Source organism: Mirounga leonina, unplaced genomic scaffold (assembly GCF_011800145.1).
Source record: "Mirounga leonina isolate KUSES-001 unplaced genomic scaffold, KU_Mleo_1.0 Mir_55, whole genome shotgun sequence".
Taxonomy (NCBI): domain Eukaryota; kingdom Metazoa; phylum Chordata; class Mammalia; order Carnivora; family Phocidae; genus Mirounga; species Mirounga leonina.
The window spans coordinates 1,092,918-1,113,748 of record NW_023270816.1 but is presented as its reverse complement, the minus strand read 5'-3'; the positions used below and the strand labels follow the sequence as shown (position 1 = coordinate 1,113,748).

At 37.2% G+C, this 20,831-nt stretch overlaps 1 protein-coding gene across 4 annotated transcripts in view; it reads right to left on the bottom strand.

Annotated features, from left to right (window-relative positions):
- Positions 1–20,831, bottom strand: part of LOC118001952 (AT-rich interactive domain-containing protein 1B-like) — a 436,994-nt gene that overhangs the window by 167,761 nt on the left and 248,402 nt on the right. For 3 of the 4 annotated variants that reach the window (XM_034992143.1, XM_034992146.1, XM_034992145.1), the window contains exon 5: positions 10,982–11,023. The exons of the other annotated variant lie outside the window; for it this stretch is intronic. In XM_034992143.1, the coding sequence (XP_034848034.1) occupies positions 10,982–11,023 (42 nt within the window). The remainder of the gene's footprint in view (positions 1–10,981; positions 11,024–20,831) is intronic. 4 annotated transcript variants of the gene reach the window in all.

Sequence of the window (20,831 nt, the reverse complement as noted above, 5' to 3'; positions counted from 1 at the left end):
AAGAGGGGAGGAGGAGGGTTTTCACCATCTGAAGCAACAAAACTGGCTTTAAAATTTGGCACCGGAGAGAACCTAAAACACACGCAATCAAAATCATCCCTCATCTCCCCTAGAATAATTTATTTGCTTCTTCCCAACAAAATCTTAAGCAGCTTGATGATTATTAATATCGTCACAGTAATTCTATGCTAAGGAATTTTATAGGCAAGCCCGAAACATGCCTCTAATTATCTGTGCACATCCCAAATGAACAGGTGTTCGAGGGTGGGGACAAGGAGAATACATGCATTTTTATTTTTATTATTACTAGAGAATTAAGTTCTCAAAAAATGGTGCCAAAATAATGTCCCCAGAGAAAAATGGAGTTAATCAAACTCCAGAATATGTAAGTAAATAAGCTTTCTTTCAAGGGTAACTCCTCCCTGCCTTAAACAGGTCACTTCTCAAATCCAAGGTACCCGGGGCCATGTTTAATCTCTGACATCCTTCAAAAACAGCAGCAACAACAACAACAACAAAACAATGTTAAGTCTGACAAAAGCAGGCATGAATTGTATTGCTTTAACCTTCCCTTCACTCATTTTCCTATATTCATCACCATTAAACATTTCTGCACAAATGTATTTACTAGATCTAGCGACCCATGCCATGCAATCAGGAAATCCATCTAACCAGTCTGCCTTCTACCATCACCTGACAGAGTATTTGGTCTAGGAGAAATGGAGCTCCTACCACACTAAGAACACACTTGGTCATGATAAATATTTTATTTTTTATATAATGTCAAAGCATCTTACGGAAACCTCACACATTCCTTATTGAGTTATGTGGCTTAGTGGGTACTTTGACGCCCATTAAACTCTGCAAACATCTCATGATCACCTAATACTTCAAACAGTGTGTGCATACAGATTCCAATTGGGATAAAGAGCTTTTTAAAGAAAAAGTGTTTTCACTGTTGAATATAGATCTAAAAGGATGTAAGAGAGCCCTAATACATTGAATTGAACCATATGAAATCGCTAACATTAGACTCTTTCTGAGCTGTAAAAAATGACAATCCTGTAACATTCAATCTCAGATACAGTTCCAGTATGGGGAAGACAAATCCCAAATACTGCTGTAATTCTGTATAAAGGGCACGGCCTGGGAGGCAGAAACTTGGATTCTTGTTCCACTTTGCCACTAAACAGGGCCTAAAATATGTCACTTTACCTCCCTCAGCCTTATTTATTATGGAAAAAAAATGAGATTAATATTTGGGGTTATTTTTCCTCTTTGAGAAAATGATGAACAAATAACTGGCCCATGAATCTAAGGTTCTAGAATTAGTCAGGGCAGCTCTAAAGATTAGGGAAGGAGATTAAAGGTGTCAGGAAATAAAATTCCTATACTGTTTCCCTTTTAAAAATTTTTGCCTAGCTTTATTTCATAGAAGGATTTGTTTGTAGACAAATGATACTTATGTTTTCCCCAAGATGATGAGAATGGCTTAGGCTGTAAACAGTAGAGGGGAAAAATCAGAAGAATAACAAATGAGGACAGAGCTGAAGGTTTGCCTTAATGAATACAAGAAGAACTGTAGCATTTTAGGGCTGAAAAGAACCTTATCAAGTCATCAATTTTCCAACCTGTTACCAGGACTTAACATAAAATACAGGTCTGCTCACTTCCAGTTAAGGAGTCTTAATTACAAAAGAGCAGGACAGAAATGCTATTCCATATTTAATCCAAATTCAGAAATTGGGGAAGACCCCAACAACTCTCAAGCAACCCCTTACTGCACTCAAGTCCTTTAGCCAGTAAGTCTGCACCTCCCTCTTAATGGCACATGCTTTGGCCTTCATAGTCTTTCGTCTTTTCTAAATTTTATATTCATGTATTCCTCCTAAAGGCAGAGTTGAAAAAGAAGCTAAAACAGCCTTTAAAAAGATAATTAAACATGACAAGCAAAACTGCACCAAAATAGAAGAGGTGAATATAAATGGAACATTTTCCCCCAAATCTTTCCTAAATAAGAATAAAGCAGATTTGTTTTAAAATCAAACATGTAAGTGTATGAACCACCAGCAGATGGCAGAAGGAGAGGCTGGGAAATTCTCTAACAAAAGAAGGGAGCAACTCAACATGGATTCCCAAATCACGACTTGAGAACTGCTCTGGCTTTTTTTTCCTTCTCCAGTCTTCCTCTCACGGAGATACAGGAAATTCTCTTGCTTCACCTATATATATTCTATAATTTTAATTTAGATTCAGTGACTGAAACAGTAAAGAATAAACTTGGTCCTCTACTTCTCTAAACATTTCTAGTACATTTTCAATAAATAAAAAATTTAAAATACAAAAATAAATCCTCTATTATTTTGAAAAGTAATATGAGTAATATGAGTAAGATTATAAACTTTGAAAAGTAAATCTTTGCTGGTTTCATTTCAATGACACTTACCTTAAATATATTTTCACCTAAGTTATATTCATACCCACTTAGCAAGTTAGACAAGTATAAATTCAATAGAAAACACACCCTGGTCAGAAAATGCAAACAACTGAGAAGAACCTGAGTTACTGGAGCTTTATAAGGAAAAAAGATACATGTTTTCAAACAGAAGATTAATGTATGCTTTCGGGTGGTGACAATAAAAGGAAGGACATTTTAACAGATTATAATCTCTTATTATGTGAAGCTAAACATTCTAAATCTAAAATACTGTATTTTTAAAAAGATTTTATTTATTTATTTGTTTGAGAGAGAGAGCGCGCGCACACAGAGGGAGAGCGAGAGGGAGAAGCAGACTCCCCGCTGAGCAGGGAGCCGGAGAGACTCGATCCCAGGTCCCTGGATCATGACCTGAGCTGAAGGCAAATGAGTAACTGACTGAATCACCCAGGCGCCCCTAGAATCCTGTATTAATAGCCCCCCGATATAATCCCAAGCATATCAATGAGTGAATGGCTCCTTACGAGAGTCACCAAAAAAATGCCTTATTTCAGAACCCTGTTTAAAAACTTTCTACTTGAAAAATCCAGGGGGACGTGCCGGCATATGGTGGTGATGGTTATTATTACCATCATCGTCATCATTGTTATTATTATTGTTCTTTACTTCAACAGCAAATTCCTTCTGTTTTCTATTGATCTGCTCTAATCCTTGGGGGTTTATCAATTAAATAATGGCTGTTCTGATTATGTTATGTCTTGTTCTTATGAATACTTGGAAGTTTTCTTTTCTAGACCAGCTCTGGCCAACAGAACTTTCTTCGAAGATGGAAATATTCTATACTGGCACTGTGCCAGTATGGTAACCACTAGCAACACAGCTACTGAAATGTGGCTAGTACAACTGAAGAAATGAATTTTTAATTTAATTTTAATTAATTTAAATAGCTGCACATGGCTAGTAACTACCCAACTGGCCAGCACAGTTCTGGATGACCAAAATAAACATGGAAAGGATCAAGCTGGAGACCTGTGTGATGAACTGGTGAGAAAAGAAGAAAATGCAAGTGAATATCGTCCCACTTTTCTCGAAGGTCACGTTTTTGGTTATTTACCCAAAGGAGCACATTCACAGACAGATTACCAGTGCTTTGTTCTAATTCCTCCTTAGCCATTATAATAAATAGTTATGACAAATAGTTACAAATTGCATTATAACATTTTACATTTATATGAAGGAGGGAAATATGGATGATTTTCATAATGGCGAGATGTCAAAATCCAGGAATAAATCTAAAGGTGACTTAAGTCACTGCCCAGTATGATTCCCCCAGCTATAAAATTTTTCACAATAAAAGTACCTTATTTTCAAAAACACAAGTAAGTTTTGCTTTTATTTTACTTGAAATTATTTTCAGAAATGACTAATCCCTTTGTTATATATAAGTTTTATAAGTCACACTGGAATCCTATTCCATTTTGTAGAATACAACATTCAATTAAAGCAATAATACTACAGAGTAGCACACAATTATATCCAAAAGAATATAAACTTGCATCACCTAGAATTTCCTCCTGGCATAAGATTATTCCAAAAGTTGTGTCAAGAATGTAAGGTCCATGGACGCAAGGGTTTATTATTCTTAGGACATTCCCAGCACATAACATGTATATTCCACAAGTATTTGTTTGAATGAAATGCAGTGAAATGAAATAGAATGAAATCAATGAGTATAACTGCATAACGTGGATTAACAAAGATAAATTTAAATTAATAGTGAGATAAACTGGAACCAACTGGTTTTCAGTGTCAACCGGAACCACTCAGCAGCTTCAACAAGCATTAACAATGAATACATTTGCTTTCAGCTGGGCTCTACAATATAAAATGCCAAGGTTAATACATTAACTCAGATAATGGGAGAATCGGTGAGAAAACCCCCGGACAGAAAAAAAGGCAGTAGTAATATGTTAACATCACAGGTTTTTTGCTCTTAACAATCAGAATTGTTAAACCATCAACAGAGCTCTAAATAATCAACACTTATGCACTGGGAGCCAAGTGCAAGTCAATATGGATATAAAAAGATGAGCAAAATGAAGTCTCTAAGCTTATAATCTTGCTGGAAAAAATGCCACATAATGGAGTTGGGCCAGGCCATACCATGCTGTTTCCCGTATACAGATCAAAAACAAGTTGGCAAAAGAGAAATTCCAAACACAGTTGACCGCTGAAGAACATGGGGGTTAGTTAGAGCATTCAAAAATCTGTATATAACTTCTGACTCCCCAAAACTTAACAGCCTGCTGCTGACTGGAAGCCTTACCGATAACACATTATTGACTTACACATATTTTGTATGTTATGTGTATTACAGATTGTATTCTTGCAATAAAGGAAGCTAGAGAAAAGAAAATGCTATTAAGAAATCATAAGGAAGAGAAATACATTTACAGTGCTGTACTGTGTTTATGGAAAATGATTGCATATTAAGTGGATCTGCACAGTTCAAACCCGTGTTGTTCAAGGGTCAGCTGTAAACTGTGAAGGCACTGAGTGCCACATAAGCTCAGAGCTGAAGAGCTTAGAAGTCTGCAATACTGAGGAGAGACATCACAGAAGAGTAAGAGTATGAACTGAGACTGGAGGGTAGGATGAATATGAAACACAACAAGAGGACAGGAAAGCATTTGAAGGGAAGGCAAGGTATAAGCTTAGGTTCAGAAGGAAGGAAGTTAAGAGCTCGATATAGTTATGAGGCTATGGTGAAGGTTAGTAGACCAGTTGGAACTCTGATGTAATTTTTTTCTAAGATATTTAATCAACCAACATATGTATAAAAAGGAATACATCAGAGTATACAAACTTAGTATTTATTTTATTGTTTTTTAATTTTTAGAAAGATTTTATTTATTTAATTGACAGAGAGAGGGGGAGACAGCAAGAGAGGGAACACAAGCAGGGGGAGTGGGAGAGGGAGAAGCATGCTTCCCGCCCAGCAGGGAGCCCGATGCAGGGCTCGATCACAGGACCCTGGGATCATGACCTGAGCTAAAGGCAGTCGCTTAACCAACTGAACCATCCAGACGCCCCTAGTATTTATTTTAAAATCTGATTTTTAGGGGCGCCTCGGTGGCTCAGTTGGTTAAGTGTCCGACTTGATTTTGGCTCAGGTTATGATCTTAGGGTCAAGAGATTGAGCCCCACGGCGGGGGGGGGGGGGGAAAGCCTGCTTAAGAGTCTCTCTCTCCTTCTCCCTCTGCCCCACCCCCGCCCCGCCCTCTGGCTTGTGTGTGCCCGCACGTGCTCTCTCTCTTTAAAAAAAATAAAATAAAATAAAATCTGATTTTTAGATATTTTAAGCTTAGACTTTCCTCTAAAATAACAATAAAAATTAGGTGCCTAAAACAAATACTAAAAATTTTTGCCAAAATAGGATAAAAAGGTGAGTAATATTAAAAAGAAATATTAAATATTTTTATTTAAATATTAGGAAAAATTATGAGATTACTAAAATCCTTAATTCTACTCCCACTTTGCCAGTAATAAGCTATGACCATGGGAACAAGGAATCCTTTGGCCTTCAGCTCCCTTATCTCTAACATGGAGGAAGGCTAGACCAGAGAATCTTGAAGACATCCAGCAGGAGTAAAATTTTAGGACAGATGAGTTCCAGGAAAAAACAGAAAAAGGGAAAATGCAGGAAGGAAGAGACAAAATGAAGTGTAGGTCCTACAACAGGGTTTTGGGAAAAAGGCCTTACTGAGTTTTATACACCTCCCTTAGGGTTTGGTTTAAGAGGCGGGGATGGAAGTGACAGGTTGGCCTTCTCCTCCCCAGCAGGGGCTGGTAACCAGCAGCAACAGTAAGAGCTTGAAGGGTGCCCACAAGTGGAGGGCTCTGTCACTTGTGGGCTCCGATGATGACCTATGTTTCATCTTTCCTCTTCTCATTCTTTCATAGAATATATACGCTTACCCTTGATTTTTCTTATCATTCGGTTTAAAATGACCTCCCCACATACATTTTTGGGGTCATAGTTTCTATCAAAAATTATAAAAATGGGCATAAAATGCAGGATTTCGTTTTTTCAAAGAACAAGCCAGCCAAAATAGCATATCAAAGTATTTTTTGAATGTGTGGAAGTCTAGTGCCCATTTAGAACTGGAAAAAAAAAACTGATGACATATAATATACATTTCTGTTCACCCACCTCTCAAAAGTAAAAGTCTTTAAAAATGATTTTGGTAACCACATTATATTACAGCCAAAACAAGTAAGCACTAAGAATTTACCCCAGAAAAAAATGTGGTACTGAACCAGGGAGATATTTTTAAATCTTTGTTTTGGCTTTATGCATATTCATTCATTCAGCAAGATATTTAAGCAGCAGCCCTGGAGCCGGACTGAGAGGTGCCGCCATGCATACAAGGGAGGAGAATTCAGGATGGAGGCATGGCGGAGCGGGATCCGGCCTGGCTGTGGAGAAGGAAGAGAAGTCTGAGAAACCATGGCCGCACTCACAGGAAAATCAGCAGAGTGCTGTCAGGGAAACCAGGGAAGAGGGCAAAGGCAGGAAGAAGGGGCCAACTGAGGCAGATGGCTGCAAAAGAGGCAAGGAGAGGGACCTTGGCAAGAGGGGCAGAGTGGGGACAGAGGTGCGGGCAGGTGAGATGAGATGGGGTGAGGAGGCAGGGAGCAGTGCAGACCTCACTTGTTCTTAGGACATGCCAGGAAGAAAGAGAACAGGCTTTGGGGCTGATCTTCCTGGTTCCCAACCCACTCCTGTTATTCATTAGCTGTGTCAGTTTCTATTTCCTTCCCCAACACTGAGAACAACAACAGTCCCTAACTCATAAGGAGTGGGTTAACCAAAAATCTTGCTTATGATTCTTGACTTAGCTATCTACAACAAATGAGAAACAAAAGATACTCATGATCATGAAATTTTAAAGTAATTTATTTAGATTTTGTAAGATCTCTTAAGAAATTCATGGAAAAGTTATGATTATCTAGTCTTTCTTTTTAATGACCCAGGAATATTTTACTCACTTCCTCTTTTTTACTTCTCTACTATAAATCTCTTTGTAGAACTCACAAGCAGCAAACTTTTTAGCCTTTTCTATGCTTAATAGCATAATTTTATATATATTTCCTTAGCTGATTTATCATCTCATTATCGCTAACAGCTTCACTTAGTGCATTAATGATATAGAAGGCATGCTTATCTTGTAAAAAGAACTAACTCATGTTGGCTGCCCCTGCGACTCCTGATTTATTATTCTACAGAATTATAAACTTCTTAATATGTTTAAGTCTTGATGAGAACCAAAGTCAAGATCAGCAGTCGGTAGTTTGTAGAACTTCCCTTTCCTAATATATTTGCCCATTTTTTAATTTTGAAGCACCTCTTCTCTTCACTACAATTCTTATTTTTTGTAAAGTACACATGATTTTAAATTAATTAAGCATCTTTCTAAACCTGTAAAGAAACAAACTCCAGAAAATCAAAGTTGCCTTAATTCAGAGGGGAAAATGAGAACCACTGGAAAACAGCCAGAGTACTGTGGTGTAGTCATTAGCATTTCGAAGTCTAAGTCACTTTTAACTGAGAAAGGCCCAATACAATGACGAATCAGGACTTGAGAAATTAAGATTTGAAATGTGTAAGAGCACAGCTATCTCTCATTAGATTAGCTTGAAAAAAAATTCATCTCAAAGCAGCACAAACAGTCATGAGAATTTTGAATGACTGCGAAACTGTTTCCTTGGGTCGCGGTTTCGGCACACTCACAGACAAAAACAGGCTGTTTGTATCTCTGGGGCCCAACGCGTTTAAGTTATTTTCCAGCGAGACCGACGAATTCATGCTTCAGTCTTAAGTAAATATATAGCTTACAGACTTAGGAGAAGGAGAAACATCCAAGGGATGAGTAAGTCAATAGCAGCACCAAAAAAAAAAAAAAAAAAAAAAAAGGGCAAAGGAAGAGCAAAGGCACATTAAAGATCAGCAGAGGATCAGAGACATTCGTGGGCAGACACACACTCCAGCATTCTCCTCATTCGCCAAAGTGATGCCATTAATGTATTACCAGTGGGTCAAGTATCTGAGTTCTTTCTCCCAGGGCAAAAAAACAGGAAAAAAGCATCAATTGTGAATAAGTGTTCAGAAACATGACCAATACTGAATTCCCAGACCTTTTAAGAAACAAGATAAAAATGTATTTGCTGGGGCACCTGGGTGGCTCAGTGGGTTAGGCGTCTGCCTTCAGCTCAGGTCATGATCTGGGACTGAGCCCCGCATTGGGCTCCCTGCTCAGCAGGGAGTCTGCTTCTCCCTCTGCTCCTACCAGGCTCGTGCTCTCTCTCTCTATCAAATAATTAAATAAAATCTTTAAAAAAAATGTATTTGCTGACTTGCAGATAATGAAGCAGTAAAAAAAAAAAATTCAAATTTCTCACTTTTAGTTACATATGTAAACACTTGGGTATAGATATAGAAAGGTGGAAAACTCCTAATTCTTTGAAAAAAATCACTGAATTATTGGGAAAAAATTTCAAACTATTGTCTCTCCAAATTGAATTTAAGAGTTCAAAAGCAATCTGCTAGTTTAGCCATAAAACAAATGCAAAGCCTTCTACACAGTGGGGCAGACCATGAGTGCTGCTGGTACAATAATCTTCCTAATACTGGGCCTACTCAGTAAGTATGAAGGCTTATGGAGAGGAGTTCACAAGATCTGACCCTACAGGTTTATTAAATATGCAATGAATATTCTGCATGCATGCTGGGCATTAAATAAAAAATGAAAAATTCAAACGATGACGATATGTTAAATACTGCAAATAATATGGAATGAGATCTATTTATAACTAAGATATTCTTTAGTCATTTTTGACAAATACAGAAATAGAAGAAATATGTTAAGGTAAAACTTGAGTTCGTTTACCAAATATCTAAATATTTATAAAGTCTTATCTTTTTACTTTTAGTTTATATTCATTTATGACATAAACCTTGCTAAGCTTATAACCTCAGAACGGCTTTGATTTTGCTAGTATTACAATGCCATCCACCTATAGTTGCAGCACAACTATTAAACTGTACTAATAAAATGCCAAGCACCTAGAATGGAAAGAAGAGAAAAAGTTGGAAAAAATATAAACACCTAATTTTTAGTTTTAAGCCAAAGATGTAGCACATACAGGGGTCAGGGAAGAGTAACCATCCATACTGTGGGCTCTGAAGTTTCCACCAACTGTTCTCCTCAACTTCTGACTTCCAAAGTAATTGATGGCACCTACACTGTACTTCTATACCTCTACATGGAAATGAAGTCAGACTCCCTAATAAGTGCCTCTTACCAATTTCCTTACATGGTTTAAGAATTACTAGCAAATATGTCCAAAAGGCAAGTCATTCCAATAAAACACAACAGGTCCGGAAGACGGTAATTCTAAGGTATCTGGGATTGCTCCCACTGCGTGCTCCTTCTCCATGTGACAGACCATCTCTTCCTCTGGCTCCTTCTCAGCTCCCCTGCCTTCTTCATCGTGCATACCCCAATGATCACCAGGTCCCCGAAGACTCACTTCCTAAGGATTTCTTTCCTCTTCCACTGTACTAGCCCAGGTCCGCACTGCCTCCCACCTGATCCATTCAACTGCCCTTCATTGGTCTCTGGCAAATCCATCCTCCACAAAGTGACCAAAATCATCTAAATTGTAAATCTAACCACTACTTGGCTTAAAATCTTTTAGCAGCTTCGCATTTTCTATAGATAAAATTCAAATCTTTAACCTCCTCAATCTCCAATCTTGCCACACAGGCAGAATTTAACTAGTTTTGTTCCCTCTGAATTTTTTTCACGGTTGTCCTCTGACCTGAAAATAGTTCTCGTTTCTCTTGTCCTCCTCGCTTGCCTAAATATAATCCATCTCTCAAGGGATCAAGCTCCTGGAATGCCTTCCCACTCTGCCCCGCCCACTCCCTCAATCCTCCGCACATTTCTAGCAGGGAGACAACCAACCACATTACGGGACAACTGATCTCTTTATAGGCCTACCAACTGATTGTGAGCAACTTAAGGGCGGGAACTGGGATTTAATTTAGTTGTGACTGGAACGTGGGGGCTCAATAAATATTTGAAGCAGGGATAAGGAATAAATGGATTAATGAAAGTGGAGTGGCAAACCAAAACAGCGCTCTGGTAACATTCAGGGTGGTATTGCAGTGCCCTCCCCCGACTGGGAGCCATTGCGTAAATCCTGTTCCACAGCTAATCCAAACTTAAACATCGGTTACTACTAAATGAAACTCTTGGTTTCCTGTGCTATTTCTTATATTCCTGACAACAAATAAAGAAGGTAAAGAAAATACTACCATAGTCTAATCTTAATCACAATAGAGGGGAAATCTTAAACCCTGGAAGACTTCTAGAACCTCTGCATTTGATAATAAAAACAAGTCCTATCTGTTGAGGCTTCCAATCCACTTAGGGGAGCTGATGAAACCTACCCAATAAGCTACATCAGACTACACACCTTGAGTCCAAAGGCGGTATCCTCCGAGGTCAAGACTTCAACCTGAAATCATAAGGAAAAAATAATTTAGGCACTCTCAAAAACGTTCTTTGAGTCTAGCCACAGACACAGGCATGGCCTGGAACTACGAGTTTGGAGAAAACTGGTATTCAATTTACGTCAGACATCAAGAAAGAAGAGATCTGGGATTCTCTTCAAGAGTTGATTGGGGATAAACACAGGTCACTGCCCTGGATTCCAGATTTAAAATAGGGCGAGCCCCTATCAAATGCATGTATTTGCCATCATGTCGAAGTGGTGGTGTAAGTTCCTCAAAATGATCTAGAAGTCAGAAGAATCAATCCTTCTCAGTTAAATCACAAGATGTTGCATACTTTTTGATCTTTTACTGACAGACAGTGAGGGGAAAGTATGCTTCGTAAAGCAATTTCATCATGCTTATGAAGCTGCTAGTAATTTCTTGTCCTGCTCCCATCAGAGTGGGTAGTCCTGAGTCTCTGGAATGTTGCAGAGCAAGAGTGCCTGAAAGCAATACTCAGGAAAAGACAGGCAGAGTCTAAGCAACAAGTTGTGAAATGATGGCAAAACTTCAAAATTGCCTGTCACTCTTGTGCATGAGAAGACAGAGCTCATTAACATGAATTTAAAAAGCTGCATGGAACAAGACGTGTATTGATAATTACTGTTTTTTAAACATAATTATTCAGTCTGGTGTGTAAAGCTTTTAACTTTGACTACTACAAAGTACCAATATATGATGGAAAAGAGCAAGGAAAGAAGGCACAGAATATGAATATTTTTAAGTGTCTGCAGAAGACGGGGGTAGAGCAGTAATATCAGACTTGCTGGCTACACTGTGAGTTTTCAGCCTTTTAAAACTAGGCCTTTGTGGTAGGTGTTTAAGTAGAAGGCACACAGGCCTGTCCAATGTATCTTGCTATAAAACAAAATTGGATTCTTCCCTTGAGGGAAGGAAATACAGAAAGGAAGATCATTTCAGTAAGATTGTCATCCAGTACAAAAGTAAAGGGGTCAAAAAAGAAATGAGGAAGGAATTGTATTCTCCAACTGCTTGGCTGACAGTGAGGCTCCCCCACCACCTGGTACCTGACAGAGACTGGGGCATAAAGCAAGAGAAACACATGATTAGGTACTGGGAGGATGACCAGCCTCATTTTGACGAAAACCATATGTTGCTGATACCAAATGTGAAATGTTGGATCAACTGTAGTGCAAAATCATTATAAGACTCACTGACAGCATGTCTGTTTACACTTTGATTTCCAAAGCTAATTGTTAGATTTAGAAGCAAGATCTTATTATAGACTTTGTTGGGGGGGGGGGTGCGCAGCAACAGTTATTGGCAATTTACATATGTTTGAATTTCCTAAATCCTGTCTTTCACAACACTAGATTACTAATCTCAAATATTTTTACATCAAAACCTCTAATCAACACTGAAGACTTTAGTTAAAGGCAAAGGACAAACAACAAATTCGCTGAATCTTAACTACTGTAAACACTACATGACATTTACTCTTAAATTATATAAATAGATCATATCTGTATATACTAATGTTAGGTACATTCACCCTTTTGATGTGATATTTTAATACGCATACAACTATTTTTAAAATATATTAGAAGTTTAAATCTGCAAAAACCATCCCCAAGTGAGTTCTGCGTTTAACATATTATAAAAAGTCAAAGTAGCAAGAAAATTCAATAGCATATAGAAATCTATTTAAAGATTTGGCTTCGATATATTTGAAAACTTGAGATAATAACAAAACCAAAGCTTTCAAGTGGAATTTAGGAACTGTCCGGGCAGCTCTGTCAGTAGACAGAGACAAAACAGGCCTTGGAGACTGGAGGAAGGCAGTGGATTTCAAAAGGTCAGCCTCATCCTCCATCCCACATTCTATCTCCAGGAAGGCTGAAGAGGTTTGCAATTCCTAAGTACTAACCAATTTCATCAGACTACCTTAAAAAGTGTATTTTGTTTTATTGAAAAGCACTATGGTTTACACATATATGCACTCTAGTTCTACTGAACTGTATTTTATATTTTCCGTTTCTGAAAGATTTTGTATTTCAATACCAACACAAAAACAGCTGATTTTTAAAAACACGAAATCAACTTCAATTTACTAAAAAACAAAGAGCAATGTCATACAAAGGTTTTCATGTTGGATCTAAGAGCATTTTTACCTAAGTTGGAAGGAATCCCCCTCTAGTGGGAGTAAGGGAGTATTTCAACCTTCACATAAAATTTTCAGGTAGCAGTCATTAACCTTAACAATCAGCAGAGATCAGCTGAGCTTTTTTCCTTTCGTCATCAATTTAAATCTTTTAAAAAAGAAAGTCAGTATTTTATATTTCATAAGCCTAAAACACCTGTAATTCTTTTATAAATATATATATTGTAGATTTGTGTTTATTGGATGGGATTTTAGCTACTAACCAACCATTATCATCAAATTTAATTTGGCTATAAAATAGTCACAATTTGAAGTTAAAACAGAAATGTACAACTGGAAAAAATTAGTACATCTCAGTGGAAAGACTTAATAATACACTGGGAAGACAGAATGTTGACGGTTTACATTGACCTGACTCATTAACAAAGACTTTCTGGATATTTACCACATACAAGGCATTGTGCTTAACGCTACTGTAAGAGATAAAAAGTGCCTAATTTTACTCAGGAAAAAAAAACCCTGAATGAAATGTATTTAAACGTTCATTTAAAAAATAAATTCATATTCGAAAATGACCAGATGAGATTATTCACGGTGTCATTTTTCTTTTTAAACTTCAGTTTGGGGAGATTTAAAACTGGCCATATTATAAAAACCACCCGGAAAAAATGGTCACAGGTTTTATGCAATGTAAACTTAGGACACGATACCCAATGTTCTCTCCACACAGAGGCTGTAACAAATGCAAAGACAGAGCACCCTGATGAAAAGCACCACCTGCATCACAGGGAGAGAACCTGTCAGGGGTCCTGAGCTGCAAGGTGTGAAGGGGTGTGAGCAGGCTAGCAACGCAGGGGCTTCCTAAGACCCTTTCCATTCGATCCTGTTATTTCAAATGATGCTACCATCAACACTTCATAACACCAGTGCCTAAAAGGATTCCGTCTGTAGAGGACTTTGAAAATCACTCAGGAAGTTCAGCAGCAGCCAGACCACTGACAGTCCTCATACTCTGCTTGGCACAAAACCTTCCAGTGGCTTCTGTCTCTCCCATGTAGCCTACTAAGCCCGACCTCTACCAAATCAAAGCAAACCACTTTAATCTCCAATCATTCCATCAAGAAAATCAGGAAAATGTGAATTCACGAATTTGGAAGTGAAATTGGTTGGACTTTTCTTTCTTGAATCACTTCTGAAGTCCTTTCTACTTTCACCTATAAAGCACAGAATACTAATATCCAGCAGTGCTTCCATTAAAATAAAACTATGCCAAAAGTATGTCCTATTTTAATGAAAAACATTTTTTCCTAGTCAGGATCACACCGTCACAAAAAAGTAAAGTGACAGTGATGATATAGAATCATATATGAAGAATCTTATTCATAATTAAAGGAATGCAAATCCAGACTCTTAACATTATCCTATTTTCTCACTACAGATTACTAAGATTAAAAATGTTGATAATTATAATATTGGTAAGGGTATGGGAGATCACTACATAGCCTTGCACTCATTATGAGAACATATGTTAGAATAATGTGCAATTTAGCAGTATCCATCAAAATGTATATGCACATGATTAAGTGTTAAGCTAATAATTCTACTGATATCCAAGTGCAAAAAATATTTACTAAATTGTTTACCAGAGTTGTTTGTAACAGTAAAAAGCTGAAAATATCCTCCAACCAAATGACTGTCAAAAAGGGAGTGTTTAAGGCGCCTGGGTGGCTCAGTTGGTTAAGCGACTGCCTTCGGCTCAGGTCATGATCCTGGAGTCCCGGGATCGAGTCCCACATCGGGCTCCCTGCTCAGCAGGGAATCTGCTTCTCCCCCTGACCCTCCCCACTCTCATGCTCTATCTCATTCTCTCTCTCAAATAAATAAATAAAATCTTAAAAAAAAAAAAAAAGGGAGTGTTTAATAAATTATCATACAGCCAAGCAATAGAATACTATATTACTGTTAAAAAGGAGGTAAATCTATGTATGCACATAAGACTTCTATGATATTACATTAAGTGGGAAAAATCAGAACAGTGTGCACAGGAAGCTAACATCTGTATTTCTTTAAAAAGTGGGGGTGGGTTATATGCTTGATATACTTGGACCATTTCTGGAAAGATATGTAAGAGACACATCGGTGATTACCTGAAGGTAGAGATCTCTGAAGGCAGAGAACTTAATATTCATTGTATTTTGTCTTACAATGTTTAGAATTTTTTTCACCATGTGCATGCGTTTCTTGTTCATTAAAAGTAGTTAACAAAATAAGCCAATAACATAAAAAATGTCTAATGTAAAAAATAATCACAGAAATGTAAGTAAATGTCATAATCGATTTCTAGAGAAATCTATCTTTATGATCTAGTTGGTGATCAACTGTTTATAAATTATAAAGTATGTGTACTATGCCATTACTTGAAAAATAATGACAAATTAGAAAAAAATGTACAAAAATAGGGGATGTTTAAAAAAAGTATGGTATTTCCTATAGACCATTCCATATTCATAAAAAACTCACTGTTCAAGAAGTCTTCTGTATCATAAGAAAACGCTTATAAACTTGTTAGATTTTAAAAGTAGGACTAAAAACAGGAGTTTGGCATTACAAATATTTCTATCTATCCATTTGCTTCCTGCATGCCTTCTAGCTTATGTGCCATGCGCAAAAATGTCTTCCCCACTCCAGGAGTTTTTACAGATTCATTCATGTTTCCTTTTAATATGTTTGACTTCCATGTTTCACATTTAAATACTTGACCCATCTATACCTTACTTTGAAATAACAAGGGAAGAGGTGAGTCAGCTTTAATTTCTCATTTGGGTAACTATGGGGCAGAATGACCCACTACCTTTTCTTCCGTGATCAGAGAAGCCACATCTTTATCATAATTAAACATTAAAATGATACACATTTGGCCTCCAATTCCAGGTAGGGATGGGAATTGAGCGGAGGAGACTGATAACAGTCCACAAGAACCTGATAGAATTTGCAGTCACGGTATCTGTCCACAAGTAAATCACTGAGAATTTTAGATGCTCTTGAAAAAAATAATGTTTGCCTAGATTGGTGTTTGAGGCATGAAAACACTGTCCTACTTACAAAGATTGCCGTGTCTACTTTGGTTGGGCCAGAAAGAGCCATATACCATTAAGGAGAAGCAGATATTAATAAATTGCTCTCTAAAACCATGTCCCCGGATTTATGACAATTTAAACTGTAGGACAAGCCCCTCCCTCACCCTCCCCTCCTCTCTCCCTCACAGTCCCAACCACACAGCAGCTCACACGGGGTTGCAAAGTTTTATTTTAACCAGCAAGGAAGTTGTTTTGTCTTTTTATTATTACTGCTTGTTATTATTACTATTATTTTTCATAATTTTCTTACGTTTTGTAATCCATTGAAAAAATGAACGCTTAAAAAAAAACCATGCAAAACCCTGCCAGCATTCTTCTCTTATTAATTCTCCTCATTCTCCTTATTAGCATGAACAGGCCACATGACAACTCAAGGACACAGCTTGCTGAAACCGCTCAGTGTTTGGTTAGCTGGTAAAAGAACACACACTGATGCCTTCTACTGCTAAATGTTGCTGAGTAGAACCACCACTCTCTGAATGTATTTAAAATTAACTAAAAGCCTGTCTCTAGTTAGGGAACCAGTAAATATTAATAGCAATGCTAAATTTCATCTCTGCAACCAAAGACCATTTCTATTATACTAAATACAGTGTAATATGATTTCAAGACAAACAGTGGAGATGTTATAATTATGCTTTTGACTACAAGTGTTATGCTCACGTAATCTTCTATATACTAGGATGTTAGCTATGTCTTCATATCCCAGGCTATTAAACTTAAAACAAAAGTTGTCACCATTAGGATCACACTTCTCTTTCTAACTCAGTTCTCTGAGCGAGGATACCTTCACATGAGATTCACAAAGCAATCACAAACTCATGATGGCTCAGAGAAAAAAGGCCTTGAGTGTGAAATAAGAGTGTGTAAAAATAGCCAACACTATGCAATGTGAGTTTACAACCTCTTCCACCAGAAGGTGGAATCTATTTCTCTACCCCTTTAAGCTGGGCTGGACATGAGATTTGCTTGGATCAACAGAATGCAGCTACAGAATCATACTGTACCACCTTCAAGTCTAAGACTCAAAAGGCAATGCATACTTCTTCTAATCAGTCTCTTGCAAGTCAACCAGCTACCATGTGAACAAGCCCAGATGAGTCTGTTGGAGGATAAGAGACATAATGGTTCTGTTAGCATATCACCCTAACTAAAAGCCAGTCAGCTCCAAGAATTAGAGCCACGTAGCTGATCAGGAGCTGACTGAAGGAAGAATGAGCCCAACAGAAACCAGAACAACTCAGGCTCAGACCAAACTGTCCAACTGTAGGATAAATAAATGGTGGCTGCTCCAGCACTAAGTTAAGGGCTGGTCTGTTGCACAGCAAAAGCTAACACGCTGCACAACTTGACATCAGGGAACTGTGAGTGTCATACATCTACTGGCAGAGTTCCACACAAGAACACTATGATCATAAAGGCAATTCTAAAAGCTCTTACATATCTACATACCAAGTCCTCCTCCATCTCTACTCCCTATTTGAAATTTTCCAAGACCATAAAATTCCATCTGAATTCTTTACTGTGGTCCACAAGCAGCTGAACAGTGGGGGTTCTGCTTGCCTCACTGATCCCCAACCCACCTCTTTCCCTCTATGCACAATGTTTCAGCTACACTGGCTTCCTTTCCATTCCTAAAAATGGCCCTTTCTTACCTCAGGGCCTTTGCACTTGCTGCTGCCTCCTCCTGGAACACTGTGTAGCATATCTTCCCATTTCTGGTTCCCTTCACATCACTCCCACCTCGGTTTAAAGGTTGTATCCTCAGAAAGCCCCTCTTCCTCTCCTGTATAACCACCTGAAATCTGATTGTTCATCCCTAAAATGTAAACTTCACAAAAGCAGGGACCTTGCTATCTCATTCACCGTTTTATGTTTTTTACCTAGAGAATGCCTGACACAGAGTAGAGGCTCAATAAGTAAGTGTGTTTTGTTTTTTTTTTTAATAAGTAACCGTTGAAGGAATAAATGTATACATGTGAATGGGTTGAAAACTGTAACACCATCAAAATATAAATATGAAACCAAATTTAATATAGCTTACTATGTCATATGTATAGATATAACGATTTAAAACATGCTCCACCTAATATAACTACATACATTAAAGTCTTATGTATGTACCATTTGGCTCATGATATACATCCCTGCATTACATACTAGTGTTACTGTATTTAATGATGACATATATGACATATATGTATTTGATGCATTTGTCTCTCTAGCCAAGAGTAAATTTTAAATTCCTTAAAAAAAAATTTTTTTTTAATTGATGGCAATGAAGGCTGTCCCTCAAAGATAAGACTCTTCTCTCCCTATTCCTGAATTAAAATGTAATGATTCTCTTAGCATTGTACTGTACCAAGAAATGACTATAGTAAATATTTTACAAAGACCACATACAGCTCACAATCTTTCCAAATTTAATTTTTAAAAGTCAATTTCAGCTCTGCATTTAGGCTGGTTGACCACAACACAGCAGGTGGTTACGAATGCCCTGCCCGTGCGGCCGGTCATCAGTGTGAAGAATACTGACAGGCATAATAAATTCTACTGATGAACACTGGCACTGAGCAGGCTTCAGGGTCACCATACCATGCCCACTCCAGAGATGATCTCCTTGATACAAAGTGCAATAGGAGCTCAAGTATCACCACATCAGTTACATGACCAACATATGTGTAGGTCTGGGGGCATTCAGAACGCTATACCTAAAAACATCACATGTAGAAAAGTTCATCAATTCTATACTTCCAGTGTTTATCAAGAAATATGGGCTATGGAATCATGAAAAATATAGATCAGTGTATCTATGCATGATTTCACTTAGCTTTCCTAATATAACACGTGTATACAAATAAGGTAAATTTGTGAACAAAACTTCTGAAAACAGATCATACTTCCAATAAAAGCAACGCTTTCATATTCACCCTTAGATCTTTCTGTAAATAATATTTTATTAAAGTAGGAAATACATGTACAGTAAAACACTATTTATTACATTATCATTTATATGTGAGTGCCTCATCTGCATACTTCAAGTTAACATCTATTTCTTATTAAGAACTAAAAACTTTTAAACACTAAGTGGTAGTTTATCTAAACTTCATAAAAACTGAAATAATTCTATTATCTCATTTCCCACTGTACCATATTCATTGTGAACTGTCATAATTCAACACCATTTTAAGCAACACCTCCCTGTTTACCCAAGTATCTACTCATTCATATATAGATTGATATTAAAATTGTATCACATTTACTATACTATATATAAAATTACTACACCAGTTTGATAAATTCAAATGCTCTAAAAACAAGCCAATAATACAAACTTTTTTTTTCTAATTTAAAATACATTTTATAATGAGGAAAATTTTTAATTTTAAAAATAACTAGAGGGGCGCCTGGGTGGCTCAGTCGGTTAACTGTCTGCCTTCTGCTCAAGTCATGATCCCAGCATCCTGGGATCAAGTCCCACATCAGGCTCCCTGCTCAGTGGGGAGCCTCCATCTCCCTCTCCCCACCTGCTCATGCTCTATCTCTCGCTATCTCTCTCTCTCTCACAAATAAATAAATAAAATCTTAAAATATATATATATATATAAACTAGATAAACCTACTAAGGTAATAAAACTGAAAACTTAGCTGAACTACTATTTGACCATACTTTAACCCCTTTTCCCAATCCTACCCACCATTAAGGCTGGCTCAGAAAAGCAAGTTGAAAGTTATTATAAAATTAGTATGCAAACGAGGTCCTACAGACAGACTGTGCAGACCCACAGATAAAGGCCATGGGAAAGTGTCTCAGTGTATCTAAGGGTAGGGAGTGCAACAAAGATGATTTAAAGTGATTAGATTAGAATGAAAAGGTGTTTTAAAAACAAAAATATTTTGTATCTACTGATTTAATTAGGTAAGCTAGTAAAAATACTTTTGTAGATGAACAAATTAAACTTCTTTTGTTGCCCCAAATAGCTCTTTATACATTATTAATTTGATTATGTGTCCCTGGTTTCTTTTTCTTCCACCTTCTCTTTTTCTGTCCACATGTCCCGGTACCCCCAACTCTGTCACCAGGGTTTGCATGTAAAAAAAAAAAAAAAAAAAAAAAAAAAAAGGCAGATGTAAAAAAATTCTTTACCATAAAATACTTCTACCAAAATACAGTGGTTTTTGAAATACTGGAATAGTGGTGACAATAACACTTTTATTACTGTGTATCTTTAAGGCCTTTTAAAGTTTAAATTAAGTTGTTTAGGGCTATCTTGATGATCAAGTTGGAACAGAGAGGCAACTTAGTAAGGAGAGGAAGAAGAACCTAAGATTAGTTATACTTAAATTTCACCACAAAACTTTACCTTTTACTTTAAATCTTATTTTTGCTTTGGATGGAACTTACTTGAAGAATCTACTGATTTAATGAGGTAAGCTAGTAACTGTAAACCTAAGAAAGAAGTCTCTAGGGAAGTCAACCACTTTTCATAGTTCATAAAGTGGTATTCATCC